The 20,572-nt window shown below is 35.1% G+C and overlaps 1 protein-coding gene across 6 annotated transcripts in view; it reads right to left on the reverse strand.

Moving 5' to 3' along the window:
- EVI5 (ecotropic viral integration site 5) overlaps window positions 1-20,572 on the reverse strand; it is a 203,528-nt gene that overhangs the window by 101,981 nt on the left and 80,975 nt on the right. For 3 of the 6 annotated variants that reach the window (XM_075999852.1, XM_012790914.2, XM_012790917.3), the window contains 3 exons: window positions 16,586-16,639; window positions 14,659-14,691; window positions 13,941-14,087 (listed from right to left, as the gene is read on the reverse strand). The exons of 1 other annotated variant lie outside the window; for it this stretch is intronic. In XM_075999852.1, coding sequence (XP_075855967.1) covers window positions 13,941-14,087; window positions 14,659-14,691; window positions 16,586-16,639 — 234 coding nt within the window. The remainder of the gene's footprint in view (window positions 1-13,940; window positions 14,088-14,658; window positions 14,692-16,585; window positions 16,640-20,572) is intronic. 2 more of the 6 variants (XM_012790918.2, XM_012790919.2) reach the window with 2 other exon arrangements.

Raw genomic sequence — 20,572 nt, forward strand, 5'->3', positions numbered from 1 at the left:
TCCTTTTGGACTCATGTGTAAAAATGTATTGTTTAATTTCCAAATATTTGGAGGTTCTCCAGATACCTATTATTAATTTCTAACTAAATGCTGTTAGGGTCAAAGAAGTACTTCTCATGATTTTAATTCTTTTAAGTTTGTCAAAGTTTATTTTATGGCCTAGAATATGTTTTATCCTCATAATTCTGCCATGTGTGCTTGAAAAGAATATGTTTTCTGTTATTCAGTACAGTCTTCCATAAATACCTATCAGGTCAAGTTGGTTAATAGTACTGTTCAGGTCTTCTATATCCGCACTGATTTGCCATCTACTTATTTCATCAATTACTGAGACAGGGTGAACTAACTGTGGATTTGTTCACTTCACCTTCATGTTCCCCTATTAGAAGCATACGCATGGTTGGCCAGGTGCAGTGGCTCACACCTATAATCACAGTTACTCAGGAAGCTGAGGTGGGAAGACTGCTTCAAGCCAGGAGTTTCAGACTAGCCTAGGCACATAGTTAGACTCTGTCTCTACAAAAAAATTTTTTTTTAATTAGCTGGCTTGGTGGCACACACTGTAGTCCCAGCTACTTGGTAGGCCAGGGAAGAACTATTTGAGCCCAGGGGTTTGAGATCAGCCTGGGCAATATAGCAAGAATCCATTTCAAAAAAAAAAAAAAGCATACACATGTTAGGAGACATATATTCCCAAACACATACAATCTCACATAAGATTGTTATGTCTTCTTGGTAAATTAACCCTATAATCATGGATAGTCCTCTTTCTTCCTGGTAATAATCCTTGTTTTGAAGTCTACTCTGGTATTAACAAGACACTCTAGCTTTCTTTTGCTTATATCTGCTTAGATCTTTGCCATACATTTATTTTTTTCCAGTTGTACTTTTTTTACCATTTCCCACATATGTCCAAGAGTTGTAGGCATACCACCTTGCTACTTTCTTTACTGCTGGAACTTCCCTGGAGGAGAGTTGCTGTCATTAGCTATAAAGCTATACACATTTCCAATAACCACACAGCAACATACTTGGCCTCTGTTACTCCTAATCTTTGCAACTAAGACTGACACCACCTACAGGCTCAGATTCACTAATATTCACTAATATTACAGGACCAATCTTATTCCTAAGTAGGGGATCATAAAGAACCCTCATCTCTACTCTATTCTGGCACATTGAATAGGGCTGGCCTATCTAAATATCACATGACAAAATCATATCAAATTATAGCTGTGGGTAATAACCCTCATATTTACCACTTGCCTAAGCTGCTGCTCTCCCATTAGCCAACTAAAATCAAATCCATGTCTCTTCTTTCTTTCTTTTTTTTTTTAAGACAGGGTCTCACTTTGTTGCCCAGGATAGAGTGAGTGCCATGGCGTCAGCCTAGCTCACAGCAATCTCAAACTCCTGGGCTCAAGTAATCCTACTGCCTCAGCCTCCCGAGTAGCTGGGACTACTGGCATGTGCCACCATGCCCAGCTAATTTTTTCTCTATATATTAGTTGGCCAATTAATTTCTTTCTATTTATAGTAGAGATGGGTTCTCGCTCTTGCTCAGGCTGGTTTCAAACTCCTGACCTGGAGCAATCCGCCCGCCTCAGTCTCCCAGGGTGCTAGGATTACAGGCATGAGCCACTGGGCCAGGCCTATGTCTCTTATTTCTTAATCCCCTTGCTTTGGGCTATGGTTCTATAGGCCATTGGTCTGGACAGTCTGTTGAAACTCCACTAGCTGCCCTGCCTGACCTGCTCTGCTTCATTTCACATTGCATGCCCCCTTCAGTCTCAATGCAACCACAACTCTCATTAAGACATGCCCAACACCAGCCCTGAGGTAATCTCCTGATCCTGTCAGACTCCTACAAGCCAGATCACTTGTTTCTGGTCCTACCCTGACCTTCACCAATGGGTTCCAGCTCTAAGATTTTTATTTGTTATCCCACAAACTTATCTTCTACTCCAATCACTCAAATTCAATGTGTCATGTTTCTTTGAGCCTTATATCTTCATTCCTTTCGTTTTAAAAAACAATTTATTAAACAAAATTAAAATAACCATTTTAATAGAACATTCACAATGCTGTGCAACCACTAAAATCCAGTGCCAAGTCATTTCCATCATTCTAAAGTAAAAACCCTGGCTGGGCTTGGTGGCTCACGCCTGTAATCCTAGCACTTTGGGAGGCCGAGGCGGGTGGATTGCTCAAGGTCAGGAGTTCGAAACCAGCCTGAGCAAGAGCAAGACCCCGTCTCTACTATAAAAATAGAAATAAATTAATTGGCCAACTAATATATATAGAAAAAAATGAGCCGGGCATGGTGGCGCATGCCTGTAGTCCCAGCTACTCGGGAGGCTGAGGCAGGAGGATCGCTTGAGCCCAGGAGTTTGAGGTTGCTGTAAGCTAGGCTGACGGCCACGGCACTCACTCTAGCCTGGGCAACAAAGCGAGACTCTGTCTCAAAAAAAAAAAATAATAATAATGAAGTAAAAACCCTTACCAATTAAGCAGTTTATCGCCCTTCTCCAACTCCTGCCTTCTAGCAACCACCAATCTGTGTTCTGTTCTCCATACGTTTATCCATTCTAGATATTTCATATACATGAATTCACACAATATGTGATCATTTGTGTCTGGCTTTTTCACTTAAAGTTCTGGAGATTCATCCACATTGTATTAATAGCACGCATTAGTACTCCATTCCTTTTTATAGCTGAATAATATTCTATGTATATATGACAATTTGTTTATCCATTCCTCCACTGATGGATTTTTGGGTTGTGTCCACCTTTTTGTGAATAATGCTACTACAAACAATGTGTGTACACATACATGGTTGAGTACCAGAATTCCATTATTTTGGGTACACAACTAGGAGCTAAATTGTGTTATACTATAATAATTCTATATTTAACTTTTTGAAGAACCATCAAACTATTTTCCATAGCAGCTTTATAAATTTTCTATTCCTACCAAAAATGTATGAGGGTTCCAATTTCTCTACATCCTTGCCAACACTTTTAAAAAAAATTATAGCCATTCTAATGGGTGTGAAGTGGTATTTATGATTTCGATCTGTATTTCCCTAATGACTAATGATTTTAAGCATCTTTTCATTTGCTTGTTGGCCATCAGTATATCTTCTTTAGAGGAATGTCTATTCAAGTCCTTTGCCCACTTTATAATTGGGTTGTCTTTTTGTTGCTGAGCTATAAGAGTTATTCCTTTTTTTTTTTTTTTTGAGTCAGAGTCTCACTCTGTTGCCCAGACTAGAATGCCATGGCGTCAGCCTAGCTCACAACAACCTCAAACTCCTGGGCTCAAGCAATTCTACTCCCTCAGCCTCCAGAGTAGCTGGGACTACAGGCATGCGCCACCATGCCCAGCTAATTTCTTTTTTTTGTATACATATTTTTAGTTGGTCAATTAATTTCTTTCTATTTTTAGTAGAGACAGGGTCTCGCTCTTGTTCAGGCTGGTTTTGAACTCCTGACCTTGAGTGATCCGCCCGCCTCAGCCTCCCCAGAGTGCTAGGATTATAGACGTGAGCCACCACACCCGGCCAATAAGAGTTATTTCTATATTCTGAATGTTAGATCCTTGTCAGATATATGATTTGCAAACATATTTTACCATTCTGCAGGTTGTCTTTTTTTTTTTGATGCAAAAAAAGACTTAATTTTGATGAAGTCCAATTTATCTATTTTCTCTTTTGTTACTCATTCCTTTGGTGCCTAAGAACTGATATCTAAACCCATTACCAAATCCAAGATCATAAATATTTATCACTATGTGTTCTTCTAAGGGCTTTATGGTTTTAAAACCATAAAAAGGTTATTTTAAAACCAAAAAAATCTATATTTAGACTATTGGTCCATTTTGAGTTAATTTTTGTATATAGTGTGTAGTAGGGGTCCAATTTCATTCTTTTGCATGAGAATATCCAGTTTTCCCAGCACTATTGATTAAAGAGACTATTCTTGCCTGATCAAATGGTTCCAGCACCCTTGCTGAAAATAAGCTGGCCACAGATGTATAGGCTTATTTCTAGACTCTTAATTCTACTCTATTGATCTGTATGTCTATCCTTATGCCAATACCACACTACTTTGATTACTATAGCTTTGTACTAAGTTTTGAAATCAGAAGTGTGCGTCTTCCAACTTTTTTGTTCTTTTTCAAGATTGTTTTGGCTATTCAAGGCCCCTTGCAATTCTATGTGAATCTGATGATCAGCTTCTCCATTTGTGGAAAAGACCATGAGAATTTTGATAAGTTTGAGAGGACTGAATTATTTCTAATCTACAAACATGGGATATATTTTCATCTTCTTTAATTTTTTCCAATAGATAAATAAAATGTCAGTTTTAAGTGTACAAATTTTTTACCTTCTTGGTTAAATTTATTCCTATGTATTTTATTCTTTCAGATGCTACCGTGAATGGACTTTTTTTCTTAATTTCCTTCTCTAATTGTTCATTGCTGTGCATCTTTTTACTTTTAAACTACCAATATTTCTGTATTTAAAATGAGTTTCTTGTAGACAGGCTTTGTCTTCTTATCCAATCTTTTAATTGGTATATTTAGAATATTTACACTTATTGTAATTATTGATGTGGTTCAAATAAAATCTATAATCTTGTTAGATTTCTATTTGATCCATTTACTCATTGTTCCTTTTTTTTCTACTTATTATTTTTAAATGACTCCATTTTATCTCTGCTACTTGCTAATTAATTATACATATATTTTTTCCTTTTTTTTTTTTTTTGAGACAATGTCTCTTGCTCTGTTGCCTGGGCTAGAGTACAGTGGCATCATCATAGCTCACTGCAACCTCTAATTCCTGGACTCAAGCAATCCTCCTGCCTCAGCCTCCTGAGTAGCTGGGACTACAGGCATGCACCACCATGCATGGCTAACTTAATTTTTTGTAGAGATGGGGTCTTGCTATTGCCCAGGCTGGTCTCAAACTCCTGGCCTCAAGTGATCCTCCAGCCTTGGCCTCCCAAAGTGATTATAGGCATGAGCCACTGTGCCCAGCCTATATATATATATTATTTTTTAACTTTAGTTGGTTTTCCTAGGGCTTATTAATTTATATTTTGCTGTTCCTTTGTCACCACAAACTTAGTCCTTGATCAAAGCCTTTATACTAGGGGTATGCTCTATCTGGAATGCTTCTCCCCATATCTTCAAATGGTTTCCTTCTTCATATCAGTCAGTCTCTGGTCAAATGTTACTTCCTCGGGGAAGCTCTCCAAAAGTACCTTACCTACAATAGCACCTGCATATACCACCTCTCTACTGCTTTATTTTTCTTCATAGCCCTTATCATCAGCTGAAATTATATTTACTTGTTTAATGTGTCTTGCCAAATGGAACACTTCATGTAATAACAGACCTCATTTTTCTTGTTTACTGTTATTCCCTCTGTACTAAGACAACACCTTGCATGTTCTTTTTCAAGTGAATAAATACATTCATTCCATTATACGATTACCACATCATAATCATATAAGACTGAGTAAAACACAAAGTGTTTGTGCAAATTGAACCTAATATCTTGATAATAAATTATAATGAACAATGAAATAGACTGTTATCTTTCTCGTGACTAACTTGGCTACTACTTATATTTGGAGAAAACAAGAAAGAAGAGCTGTAAGCAAAATCTGGGTCAAAAAACAAAACTCTTTAAATGTCTATTTGATATGGTCTTTGCATTGAAAGAATTTTAAAGTTGAAAAAGACTTGAACCACAATGAATACTACTTCACACCTACTAGGATAGCTATTACCTAAAAACTGAGAAAATAACAAGAGTTAACAAATATGTGAAGAAACCAGAACTCTCGTATATTGCATGTGGGGATATAAAGTGGTACGGCCACTGTGGGAAACAGTTTGGCACTTCCTTAAAAAATTAAACATGGAATTGCATATAATTCATCAACCCCACCTTTAGGTATATGCCCAAAAGAATTAAAAGCATGAACTCAGATGCTTATATGCCAACGTTCATAGGAACATTGTTCACAATAGCTGAAAACTGTTAACAACCCAAATGACCATCAAGAAATGAATGGATGAACAAAATGTGGTATATAAATACAATGGAGTCTTATTGAGCCATAAAAACTAATGAAATTTTGATACATGCTGCAGTAAGGATGGACCTTAAAAACATACTAAGTGAAATAAACCATACACAAAAGGACAAATATTATATGATTACACTTACATGAATTACACAGAATAGGCAAATTTACAGAGATAGAAAGTAGAATAAAGGCCGGGCACGGTGGCTCACGCCTGTAATCCTAACATTCTGGGAGGCCGAGGCAGGCGGATTGCTTGAGGTCAGGAGTTCGAAACCAGCCTGAGCAAGAGTGAGATCCTGTCTCTACTATAAATAGAAAAAAAGTAATTGGCCAACTAATATATATAGAAAAAAAAATTAGACAGGCATGGTAGTGCATGCCTGTAGTCCCAGCTACTCAGGAGGCTGAGGCAGTAGGATTGCTTGAGCCCAGGAGTTTGAGGTTGCTGTGAGCTAGGCTGACACCATGGCACTTACTCTAGCCTGGGCAACAAAGTGAGACTCTGTCAAAAAAAAAAAAAAAGAAAGAAAAGAAAGAAAAAAGAAAAGAAAAGAAAAGAAAAGAAAAGAAAAGAAAAGAAAAGAAAAGAAAAGAAAAGAAAAGAAAAGAAAAGAAAAGAAAAGAAAAGAAAAAGAAAGTAGAATAGAGGTTGCCAGGGGCTGGGGGAGTAAAAAAGAAGATTATTATTTAGTGGGTATAAAGTTTCTGTTTGGGATGATGAAAAAGTTCTAGAAGTGGATAATAGTGATGGTTGCACAACATTGTAAACATACTTAATGCTACTGAACTATACCTTTAAATGGTAAATTTTGTGTTGTGTATGTTTTACCACAATAAAATAAAAAATCACCACATCCAGCAATCATACTACCAGGTATATATATCCCAAAGAAATTAAATCAGTATGTCGAAGAGATATCTGCATTCCCGTGTTTACTGCAGCACTATTCACAAGAGCCAAGATATGAATCAACTTAAGTGTACATTAATGGATGAATGGATAAAGAAAACACAGTATAGTATACACAATGGATACTATTTGGCCATAAAAAAAGAATAAAAACGTATCATTTGCAACAACATGGATGAACCTGGAGGACATTCTGTTAAGTGAAATTAAGCCAGACACAGAAAGATAAACATGATCACACTCACATGTGGAATCTAAAAAAGCTGATCTCACAGAAGCAGAGAGTAGAAGGGTGGTTACTAGAGGTCAGGCGATGGGGGTAGGGGGGAAAGAGAAGAGACTGGTCAATGGGTACAAAGTTACACTTAAGAGGAATAAATTCTGGCATTCTATTGCACGGTAGGGTGAATATAATTAACAACAATGTATTGTATATTTGAAAAAAGCCAGAAGAGAGGATTTTAAATGTTCTTACCACAAAGAAATAATAAATGTTTGAGGTGACAGGTATGCTAATCACCTTGAGTTGATTCACATGTATACATGTATCGAAACATCACATTATATCCCATAAATATGTGCAATTATTATGAGTCAATTAAAAATAAAACTTTTTTAAAAACCATCAAAGGAAAAAAAAGAGAATGGATATGCTAAGTGAAAGAAGCCAGACACAAAAGTTTCATATCTTACAATTCCATTTATATGAAATTTTAGAAAAGGCAAAACTATAGTGACAGAAAGCAGATGGGTTGCTGGGGTTGGCAGCGGTAAGGATGCACCGGCAAAGGGACACAAGGGAAATTTGCTGGAAATATTCTGTTTCTATTGCATTGGTGGTTCACAATCATATACATTTCAAACACATCACACTACATACTTAAATTTGATGAATTTTATTACATGTAAATTATACCTTAATAAAGTTCACTTAAAAAATGAAAGAGAGACCTGAGATGGTCTGGCCCAGAGGTGGGGAACATTTTTGTGTTGGAAGGCTGTAATCAAATAGGGCTGCATTCAAGAAACTTCAATTAGATATACTTAAAAATATACGTTATTTTGTAAAGCTCTAACTACTATGTACTTAATAATGTCAAAAAATGAAAACTACTTGTTAATTTTAAAGTGAATTAACCTTTTAATGACTTTGTTGTATCTGCTTTTTGCTAGAAAGCATTTGGCTATTTGGTTGCAGCATAGAGGTCTGCATTTCAGTTGATCGTGACCCCTAAGGGCATCTTGATGTGCATTAGGTAGGACAATGTACAGTCCCAGCAGTAAGTGGCTGAAAAGCAAGAAAACACTTTTCCATCATGTTGCCAGAGACATGGGTATTCTACTGCATTTTTCCATATTTCAATTGGATCTTTCTTAGCATCAATGACTCAATCAATTCCATCTATAGTTCTTTAGGTGCCTTGGTGATATAAACTAGGTGAAGCTGAAATGTTAATTTGAATATGATGTCATGATTCTCAAAGTCAGTGACCCTTTCACTGTGTTCTCCAATTAACAGGCCTGTAACAGCTATTCATTCTACAAATGATTTGCATATATCATCCTGTTCATCAATGACCTTTGCTAACTAGGGAAAATGTACATCCGACATTTCCTTTTGAAGAAGTGTTTTGAAAAAATATGGTTTTTGAAATGCCTGGATTTTTTGCCACATATTATATATAGATTTAGTTTTACCTTGCAAAAAAATATTCAAATCATTTTGATTTGACAGGATATCACATACAAATGCTGCATTACTACAGAAATCGTCTTTCAATAATTCATATTGTTGATTCTGTTCTTCATAAAATTTAATATCTGTTCTCAGAAGAGATAAAATTTTGGCTAATGCCAGTCCCTGTGACAGCCAATAACGCACTTTAGAACGATAGGGCAAATCCACGCTGAATACCTCATCATTCAATTCTAACATGTTATGAAACTGACAATGCTGTGTTGCATTTGCTTGAATATAGTTAACAATACTTATAACTTGTTGCAAAGTGTCACTTAAAATAGTAGTTTTATCAATTCTAGGCAACAAAAAAAAAATGGGAGGCATTAATATGCCAGATATCAAACTATACTACAAAGCTGTAGTAATGAAATCAATATGGTATTGGCACAAAAATAGGAATACTGACCAGTGGAACAGATGTGAGAATCCTGATATAAAACCATCCTCATATAGCCATCTAATCTTTGACAAAGCAGACAAAAACATATGCTGGGGAAAAGAATCCCTTTTCAATAAATGGTGCTGGTAAAACTGGATAACCACTTGTAGAAGAGTAAAGCAGGACCCACACCTTTCACCTCTCACAAAAACCAACTCACGCTGGATAACAGACTTAAACCTAAGGTATGAAACTATTAGAATTCTAGAGGAAAATGTTGGAAACACTCTCCTAGACATCAGCCTAGGCAAAGAGTTTATGAAGAAGTCCCCAAAGGCAATCACAGCAGCAACAAAAATAAATAAATGGGACATGATCAAACTAAAAAGCTTCTGCACAGCCAAAGAAATAGTCATGAAAGTAAACAGACAACCTACAGAATGGGAGAAAATTTTTGCATCCTACGCATCTGATAAGGCGCTGATAACTAGAATATACTCAGAACTCACGAAAATCAGCAAGAAAAAATCAAATAACCCTATTAAAAAGTGAGCAAAGGACTTGAACAGAAACTTTTCTAAAGACGACAGAAGAATGGCCAACAAACATATGAAAAAATGCTCAACATCTCTAATCATCAGGGAAATGCAAATCAAAACCACAATGAGATATCACTTAACTCCAGTGAGAATGGCCTTTATCAAAAAGTCTCCAAACAATAAATGCTGGCGTGGTTGCGGAGAGAGAGGAACACTCCTACACTGCTGGTGGGACTGCAAACTAGTTCAACCTCTGTGGAAAGCAATATGAAGTTACCTTAAAGCGATACAAGTGAATCTACCATTTGATCCAGCAATCCCATTGCTGGGCATCTACCCAAAAGATCCAATGACACTCTACAAAAAAGACACCTGCACTCGAATGTTTATAGCAGCACAATTCATAATTGCAAAGCTGTGGAAACAGCCCAAGTGCCCATCAATCCAAGAATGGATTAATAAAATGTGGTATATGTATACCATGGAGTACTATTCAGCTCTAAGAAACAACGGTGATATAGCACATCCTATATTTTCCTGGTTAGAGCTGGAACCCATACTACTAAGTGAAGTTTCCAAAGAATGGAAAAATAAGCACCACATATACTCACCAGCAAATTGGTATTAACAGAGCAGCACCTAAGTGGTCACATAGGTACTACAGTAATAGGATATTGGGCAGGTGGAAGGGGGGAGGGGGGCGGGTATATACATATATAATGAGTGAGATGTGCACCATCTGGGGGATGGTCATGCTGGAGACTCAGACTTGTGGGTGGAGGGGCAGAATGGCCATTTATTGAAACCTTAAAATCTGTACCCCCTTAATATGCCAAAATAAAAAAATAAATAAAAAAATAAAATAGTAGCTTTAGCATAGAGATTTTCCTGATACAAGATACAATGAAAAGAAATGAGAGCATCTGGATCTGTTAATACTTTTTTTATCTGTGCAATAAACCCTTCATGTTTTCCTGTCATGGAAGGTGCACCATCTGTACATACACTCACTAAATTTATGAAATTCAGTCCATCTTCATGACATTTATCTTGAAAGCTATTGAAGATATCTATTCCCCTGTTCTGTTTGCAAGAGTGCCCAAAGCAAGTAACTCTTCATAGCAAAGAAAATCTTCTGTTATGACCCGAATGAAGTATAAAACCTGTACCGACTCAGAATTATCAGTTGATTCATCCAAAGCAATTGAAAAATATATATTTTCTCTTTGAAGTATTGCATGAAGTTGTTCTGTTAAGTTGAAGGCTAATTCATGCTGCTGATCAGTTATGGCTCTCCTTGAAAGAGATAGTTGTTTGTACTTTGAAAGATTATTGGTGTCTAAGCATCCTACAACTTCAACAATGAATTCTTTCACAATTTCTACATCACTAATAGCTTCCCTTTTTCCCCTGAGTATATAAGCTACTTCATAAGTTGCTGCAGGGGCATTATTTCAAGGTCTTATTGCTGCTTGAAAGAATTGTCTTTGCTTTTGCTTTCCATCTTTTAATTTCTGCAATAAATAAATTTGCACCTCTCCCTCTAAAATATTCATAGTCCCTATGAGTGTTACAATGCTGATGAATTTCTTTAATGTTGATACTGCAGTATCACAAAGCAAGTAAATCATCTTATCTTTAGCAGAAATAAGATTATATTGCAATTCCCAATCCTCATTAAAAAATTCTTCCTTCGGCATTCTCTTGGTCGTCTTTGACATAATGGGCTGTTAGCAGACACAATTAAAAAATACTGTCGAGCTACCCAACTATTCACAAATTCCACTCCAAACAGAAACACAGTGTATCACTGTCAAAAGCTGATAATAGACTGTTGTACTGAATCTCCATAAACTCTTTCCTCATGTGGTAGTGGTGCCAGTCAGTCAGGCAGGGTAAGTTAAAACTCAATCATGAACATAGCAGTTGTCAGTTTAGCCCTTATGTCTTCCTAATGTTCTAATTCTGCCAGTCAATCTAGGAGGATTATTTTGCTGAAATTTATTTTATTCTTTGTTATTTTAAAAATAAAATTAAAATATACAAGACAAACAAAAATGTATTAATAAAAATAAAAGGATTTGTTTTGTAAAATTCGGATTTAGTCAAAAGGCAACACTTACTGACCTAGAAGGCTGCATGTGGCCTTAAGGCTACAGGTTCCCCACCCCTGGTCTAGCCCTATTTCATCATTTTAGGAAAAAAAAACAAAACTGTGTTCAAGTATACAAATCACATAGCAAAACAGGACTAGAATCTAGTTCTTACAAATGAAATCTAAAGCTATTTATATTACATAAAATGCCCCTATTTGGCAGTAGAGTGGCGGTGGTGAATGGTTATATTGGTAATTCAATACCTCCTACTGGGATACAAATTTAAAGCCCTTATTCTGAAAGTTCTGAAGAATTCATACAGTTATACTGAAAGACTGATGTAATAAAAACATTCAATAATAGATATTCACTTTCTACCAGTAATATGTTCACTCAGTTAATTCTGAATGTTTTGGCTTGCCCAGTTAACTTTTTCATTATAAACCAACATTCTATCCTTTTGATACTCCTAGGTCTCAGTATTTGGAAAACAATGCAAAAACCTTAATGCATGATTCTAATGTATTATGGCTGTAGCTATGTTAAATGCAAACGTAGTTACTGTCTTTCCTTTTTTAAAAAAAGTCACACTGTACTAACTCATTTTAGCTTAATTCAAAAATTTAGGTGGCTTATTTTACTGGGAAAAAATAAAAAAAAACAAAACAAAAATGACTCCATAATTCTGGTTTTTTTCTGTTTTTATGCTTGGATATTATTGACATTTCATAAAAAAATAGAGTGACATACTTGAGTTCCCATCTTTTTAGTATTATTTTATCACTTTACTATTCATTTTTCTTAACCATCTTCAATAATATAATAGAAAAAAACAAATGTTTATGGCTCTTTCAATTGTCTGTTTTTTCTTTTTCTTTTAGTTTTCTTTTTTTTTTTTTTTGAGACAGAGTCTCACTTTGTTGTCCAGGCTAGAGTGAGTGCCGTGGCGTCAGCCTAGCTCACAGCAACCTCAAACTCCTGGGCTCGAGTGATCCTTCTGCCTCAGCCTCCCGAGTAGCTGGGACTATAGGCATGTGCCACTATGCCCGGCTAATTTTTTATATATATATATCAGTTGGCCAATTAATTTCTTTCTGTTTATAGTAGAGACGGGGTCTCGCTCTTGCTCAGGCTGGTTTTGAACTCCTGACCTTGAGCAATCCGCCCGCCTCGGCCTCCCAAGAGCTAGGATTACAGGCGTGAGCCACAGCGCCCGGCTTCTTTTAGTTTTTGATTTTTATACCCAGATGATGATACTGTTTTTTAATTTTACTGAATAAAAGTAATGTCCAACTTTGTAATCATTTATTTGCCTTCCAGACTTGTATGGAGTTCTAGGTATGACACAATTTTTTCTACCTATTCTTATTAAAATCCAGCTCTTATTTGAGAACAGAAAACTGAAAGAAGAAATAATATCTTTTCAAAGATACAATGTTGGCTTGTCTTTTACCCTCATATTTCTGAGTAATATCACCCTAGCTTGAATTTGCCAATAGAAAATGATGTCTAAGTTGCAAAAGATACCTGAGGCTGGCTTTATAATCAGCAGCTGTTTAGTGCCCTAGATTAGTTAATATAATTTTTAAAGGGCTAATTTTTATCTTGATAATGTCCCTCCTTTTGAAAAAAGGTAGGAATACATCTTAAGTCATAATTCAAGCTCTTGATGTAGAAAGTCTAAGCTACAGTATTTCATAAGATACAAATTGCCACATTATCAAAGCTTTATAAATGAGATGATTACATATATTCTGCAGGCTGGGTATTGTTTCATTTGTAAGAGGAACAAAAACTAGCCTAAGCTAGGATTTAAAAGTTACCCTTGGCAAAATGATATCTGTTATGAAAATAGATTTCTAGAACCTAAAAAGCAAGTCTCATATACATTGCTTGTTTTCTATGACTTAGAACATAATGCAAGGAAAGAAAATATTACCTATTTCTAGCAAAACTGTGTAGACAGAAAAAAAAAGTTAGAACAAGGAGTCTTTAGGCTGCAATAAGACCCTTAAGTATTACAGAACATAAAATGGAATAAGTTAAGAGTTCATTAAAGTAAAAAACCAAATTATTTAAAACAAGAGCACAGAAGTTGTGCTTTAAAAAAATGGTTTAAAGGAAGGGGAGATGAGAAAGATGAAAAAAAGCACTACCAGACTCCTTACCCATTGTTGTTGGTGCTGGAGCTTCCTGATGGTATTTTCAGCTTGCTCCAGCTTAGCACTGGCCTCATCACTCTGCTGTTTGATGGTGGCCAACTCCCGTTTTATGAGGTAGTTTTCCTCAGCCTCCTGGGCTCTTGTCACTTGTCCCTTAGGACATAATTTTTTTGTGTGTAAAGCAATTTAGGATAGATTCAAGAAAGACTGCCTTTGTGAGGCTTAGTTATTTATTTTGACATGTTTAAAAAAATCACCTCAGAGAATAGAACAGCCTGGGTAATCATTAGCTAGCAGCTTGTTATTGGCTCTAGCAAATTTGGGGAAACTAAATGAAAAATTCATCTGACAATCTTAAGAACAATTCTTCTTTCAGTCAATAAAAATTTAATTCATGCAATTTACTGAGTTGCACATGCAGGACTAAAATTATCAATGAGTAGTGGTTAATTTCAAAGAATCCACTGATTGCCATTTTTAAATAAATATTAAAAAAAATAAGGTTAGCTTTAAAACGTGCAAAAGGCATATATTTCAATAAACCAAGATAATACACTGTTATCAAAAATTAAGTTTACACCCGCATATATCACCCAAAAATTATTTCTAGGAAAATGCATGTAAAGTTGCATGCATTAAAACATGGATTTCTAAGTTTATGACTTTCCTTAGAAGTAAAGTTAGAGAAAATGCTAAAAAAAAAAACAAAAACCCAAAACTATACCTGTATCAATCTATCTGCCAAGGAAGCACTTTCCTACAAAAGGAAAAATTCAGATAGAAATATAAGAAAGAAATAAAAGTGATAAAATTAGGAATAAGAAGAAACAAACATACCCAAATTCCACCTACTTTTCATTGCTAATTAAAATGGAAATTTAAATTTTAAAACATTTTTTTTACTGAATGTGTTTTTATTCTTAAACCTTAAGAAAATAAATCAAAACAAGGATAGACTGCAGAAATATATGTGCTTTAAAAGAGACCAAACACAAATTCCAAGTGTTTTTCATTACTTGGACAAACAAGTATCTTCTTCTGAAAGCATATCTTTACATCTCTATTTTTAGACTTAACCATATTGTCAAACTACTTCCACTTATATGAAAGGGAGAAGGAATTTGAGTAAGCAATTCCACTTAAAAAGGATGATAGCAATTTGTGCAACAGCAACGTCTAAGGAAACAAAGCAAGAAAAATATAACACATGATAATGGGCTCAACTTAATAAATTCTAGCAATAACTGAGTAAGTAAACTTTGTGATTACAGAATCCAATTCATACATAAGTATTTACAGAATGCTAAGTGACACATCTAGGCCATCTAAGTCAGTAAAAAAAAAAAGGTACTTTTCTAGAATGCAAAATCCAAATTTAACACTTTCTTACAGCATCTTTATCATTCTGAAGATTCAAATAAATAAGAATGCTTTTTCTGTGAAAATGTTTCACTCCAAAGATTATAAAACCACCTAAGATCATGTATATTTTACTGTTAAGTAGGTACTTAGTGAAAAAAAAGTATATAATTAAAACGACTTAAAAATAAATTCAAACTCCTTGTGGAGTCACCAAAAAAATAAAATTATCCTCATAACAACTCTAACATGATGTGGGAAATACAAAGAAGCTATTATTGACTTTGTATAAAGTATCTGCATTTATTATACAAGACAGAAATGTCATAAACATCCCCTGTCCTTGTGCACTTCTGTTTAATATGAAATCATCAATACTTTTTAAACAAAAGACAAATACTGCAAACTGTCCATAGTTCCATTTATTCTTTCTTGAATATTTATAGATATTCAGGGAAGATTTCAAGATACTTGGTAATATCATGAGGGGGACTTTTAATCTACTTACTCTCACCTCTGGTTTAAAAAAAAAAGGCTCCAAAAGACTTTGTAAATTCAGATGTTTTTCTTTTTATAAACCCAAATCCTTTTTTTAAAACTACAAAGCCTAGATCTGAAAAGCAAAACTTTTAAACTGTACTTTTACTACTTAATTCATTTTTATAGCATGAGAAAATAATTATAAAAGATAATTACATCAAAAGCACAATATAAAAATTAATGCAAAATTTCCATATTTGCAATATAATTTCCATATTATACATGAAACAGAGAAGAAGAGGTAACAAGTAGATATCAAAATAATTCTCAAAACCAAAAGTTTATGCACAATTCTTCTGTGTTAAAATCAATATGAGAGTGACTTTTATATAAGGAAGTAGTCACTTTGACTAAACTTAAAGTTGGACTTAAAGGAATCAGTGCCATGTTCAACATGCTAAGAAGTCAGGGCAACATGTGAAATTCATCTTTAAAATGCTGTATCAGAATGGATTAACAATTAGATTCTAAAAGAACATACTTTTTAGAGATTTTATGTAAAGAAAACAAATGGCATCGAAATGTTACTCTAATAATAACCTCAGTTAAAACTTTAACATGAAAGTTCAAGGACTAGTACTGATCAATTTTTATTAACAAGTTATTTTGGTTAAACAGTAAGCAAGACAAGCTAAGCAGTCAATACCACAATTTAGGAAAGACATGTGCCAGATTTTTTGAGGATTTATTTAAAATATACAGAAAAAATACTACACATTCAAAGAAGCTTGCAAAAGTAGTCATTTACTTACTTTTTCTAATGTTTCAATGCGTTGCTTTAGAAGTCTGTTCTCTGTGCGTAACCTCTGCCAAAAAAAAAAAAAAAAAAAAAAAAAGGGTTTTTTGCAAGCACTCTTGAAAGGAAAAAAGATTCTTAGATCACAGCCAGGCGTGGTGGCTCATGCCTGTAATCCTAGCACTCTGAGAGGCCCAGGCAGGAGAAGAGGACTGCTTAAGGGCAGGAACTCAAGACCAGCCTGAGCATGAGTGAGAGCACCCCACAAACCACCATCTCTAGGAATAGAAAAATAAGCCGAACTAAAAATAGAAACAAAAATTAGCCGGGAGTGGTGGCAAGCACCTGTAGCACCAGCTACTTGGGGAGCAGAGGCAGGAGGATCACTTGAGCCCAGGATTTTGAGGTTGCTGTGAGCTAGGCTGACACCATGGCACTCTAGCCTGACAACAGAGCAAGACTCTATCTTAAATACATACATAGAAAAGGGTCTAAGGAATGGTTACATTATCAAATGTGAAAGGTTCAGAGTAGGAAATACATGGTAAAGGAAATGATCACATTTACCATTCCAGCTGTGACTAAATTTAAGTATATATAGAAATAACTCCTTTCTTTTTTATACTTACTATGACACATCATATTTTGTGTTTTAATATCTCCATTAGATAGAAAAGAGTCTAACTTGCCTATCTCCTATACAGCCTATCTACATGATTAGTATTCAAATGTCAGTTGAATGAAGAAATAGGAAATCCAAAAAATGCATGTTCATAGGACAAATAGTCTAGACGAATCTTCATTTATGTTTTAGATGACAAGTTGTAAAATTTCTCAACAAAATTCTGAAAATATGAAAGAATTTATCATGAATTGTTTTCTACTTAAGAAAATTAAAAGCTCCAATTACTAGCATTTTCTCATAGTTCAAAAAGTAAAACCAGGTGTTACAAAAAAAAAAGTCACATAATTGTTCAATGCCAGACTCCCAAAACATGTCAAATTACTGTCAAGTATTAAATCTAAATCACTCTGTGATTTTTCTGAAAAATAATCTTATTAACCCCATACATAAATTATTCCTTCATTTTCGAATCCCCTAAATGTCCACTTCATTTTGCAATCACTCAAATTTCAAGCCTCCATTTACCTTTTTATGTCAATTTGTTCCAGAGCTCAATCCAGCCTTCTTCCAACCCTACTTTCCTCTAAATTTCTGCAAAAAACATCTTCCTCAGAAAATTCTTCTATCAATTCAATCTATTATTTTGCCAGGAAAGACTTAAATATAGTTTATATTATATGACATACAAAATCTCAGTTCAGAGAAATGAGAGACTCTATGAATAACTGTATCTTACTAAGTAGCTGACAAACTAGAACAAATCTTAGAGTTATTACAAAGATGCTTTGCAAATTAAGTTTTCTTGTTCTATTCACTAAAACATTTAGATGATTTTAATAGACATTATGGATTTTAATGGACATTAAACGTAATCTCAGACTACAAAATAATAGTCAGAGAAGCAAAAAATGTTTAATTGCTTGGCTACTCTTACTATGTGCAGCATAGATGGTCCACACCAGCGGTCCCCAAACTTTTTGGCACCAGGAACTGGTTTCATGGAAGACATTTTTTCCACGGACCAGGGGTAGGTGGGGTGGGGCAGTGGGGATGGTTTCAGGATGATTCAAGCACATTACATTTATTGTGCAGTCAAACCTCTCTGCTAATGATAATCTGTATTTGCAGCCACTCCCTATTGCTAGCATCATCACCTCAGCTCCATCTCAGATCATCAGGCATTAGATTCTCATAAGGATTGGGCAACCTAGATCCCTTTCAAGCTCAGTTTACAGTAGGGTTTGGGCTCCTATGAGAATCTAATGCCACTGCTAATCTGACAGGATGCAGAGCTCAGGCGGTGATGCAAGTGATGGGAAGTGGTTGTAAATACAGATGAAGCTTCCCTTGCTCCACCCCCCTTACCTCCTGCTGTGCACTCAGTTCCTAACAGGCCATGAACCAGTAGCAGTTGGCAGCAGGGGATTGGGGACCACAGGACTACACAAACAAGCAATTATTAAATGCTGCTGTAGTATAGAAAGCCAAAGAAACAAATGGAATCCCCAAAATGTTCTCAATCATATTACATCAACAAAAGATTCAAAATCTTTTTTAGGATAAACTAGTTTCAACTAGACAACTGAGTAAATAAAGTTACTTACAACAGAAATGATACTAAAATAATAAAAGTTAGAATTAAAAATATTCACCTGAATTTCCTTCCCCCACACCCTTTAATTAATTAATTTGTTTGTTTATTTGTTAATTAATTTGAGACAGGGTCTCGCTCTGTTGCCTGAGCTGGAGTGCAGTGGTATCATCATTCATTGCTCACTGCAACCTCAAACTCCTGGGCTCCTGCAATCCTTCTGCCTCAGTGTCCCAAGCAGCTGGGGACGCCAAGCAGCCGCCACCATGCCCAGCTAATTTTTCTATTTTTTGTAGAAACAAGGTCTCACTATGTTGCCCAGACTGGTCTCAAACTCCTGGCCTCAAGGGATGCCCCAGCCTCAGCCTCCCTAAGTGCTAGGATTATAGGTGTTAGTGACAATGCCTGGTCCCCTTTAAATCTTCTGAAATCAATTTTGTTAGAAATAAAAATCTAAATTGATTTTCTTCCCTAAACACCTAACCAAATGTTTTAACTCCACTTTTTCAATAAAACATTGCTTCCTCATTTGTGTGACATCTACTTTATCATGAATTGATAAATATAATAGACATTTGGGGTTAATACAGACCATTTCAGAATTGTCTTTAAGCTTCAAGTATTACTACTATATTTTTGTTTGAACTAATATCACAGTATTTTTCTAATTATAGATTTGCAATCTCTTTTAATATCCAGTAGAGCTAATTTCCCCCATCAGTATATGGTTTTGTGTATCCTCCTCAAACCCCAACCAGTATACTAAAGTAGTTAAAAGACTGGGTTTTGAAGTTAAATAGATTTAGATTTAAATCCTACAATTAACATCAGTACATGTCTTTCAACATCTCAGAAAATCCATTTTCTCATCTAGAAAACTAGAGTAATAAAACCTATAAGGAAATTGGAAAAATTAAATGAGAAAGCATAACACCTAATGTATACCAAATACTCAGTTAATAACATTCATTACTCACAATATTTTTGAAGTTAGGCATTAAAATTATTTCATTATTTTTGTCTACCTTTTAGAATTATTCTTTAGATTTTTTTATCACTCTGGAATTTTACAAGGAATTAAATTTGACTAGATTTGTTAATATGTTGTTATGTTGGAAAATTTATATCTTTATATAATATGAAGCTATTTTTGTTTCTCTCTTTAGTCATCTTTTTAAAATGTCTCTGCATAAGGTTTTAAAGTATTTGTTAGGTTCCATCCTGTTTTTCATTTAAGTTATTCTTATATAGTTATATAGTTTTACTTTTATTTTAAATGGAACTTTTCCCCCCAAGATATTTCTGAACTGTTTATTGCTGACATATAGGAAAGTTAATAACTAAAATCTACCACTTGACTGATTTCTTCCTAATTTTGAATATCTTCTTCACATTTTCTACAATACTGTTTCCTTTGTTTGAAACAGAGTCTCGTTCTGTTGCCTTGGCAAGAACACAGAGGTGTGTTATCATACTCACTGCAACCTCAAACTCCTGGGCTCAAGCGATCCTCCTGCCTCACCCTCCCGAGTAGCTGGGACTATAGGCACGTGCAACCACACCCGGCTAATTTTTCTATTTTTTGTACAGATGGGGTTTCACTCTTATTCAGGATGGTCTGGAATTCCTGATCTCAAGCAATCCTTCTGCCTTAGCCTCCCAAAGTGTGGAATAATGTTTTCAAAACTTTATAAAGTGAAAACCATAAACAGAAAGATCAATAAATATGGCTATATAAAAACATATTGTTTTATACCTTTTAAAAAAGAGACTTTTTGACCCACCAA

This window comes from Microcebus murinus, chromosome 2, assembly GCF_040939455.1.
Source record: "Microcebus murinus isolate Inina chromosome 2, M.murinus_Inina_mat1.0, whole genome shotgun sequence".
NCBI lineage: Eukaryota > Metazoa > Chordata > Mammalia > Primates > Cheirogaleidae > Microcebus > Microcebus murinus.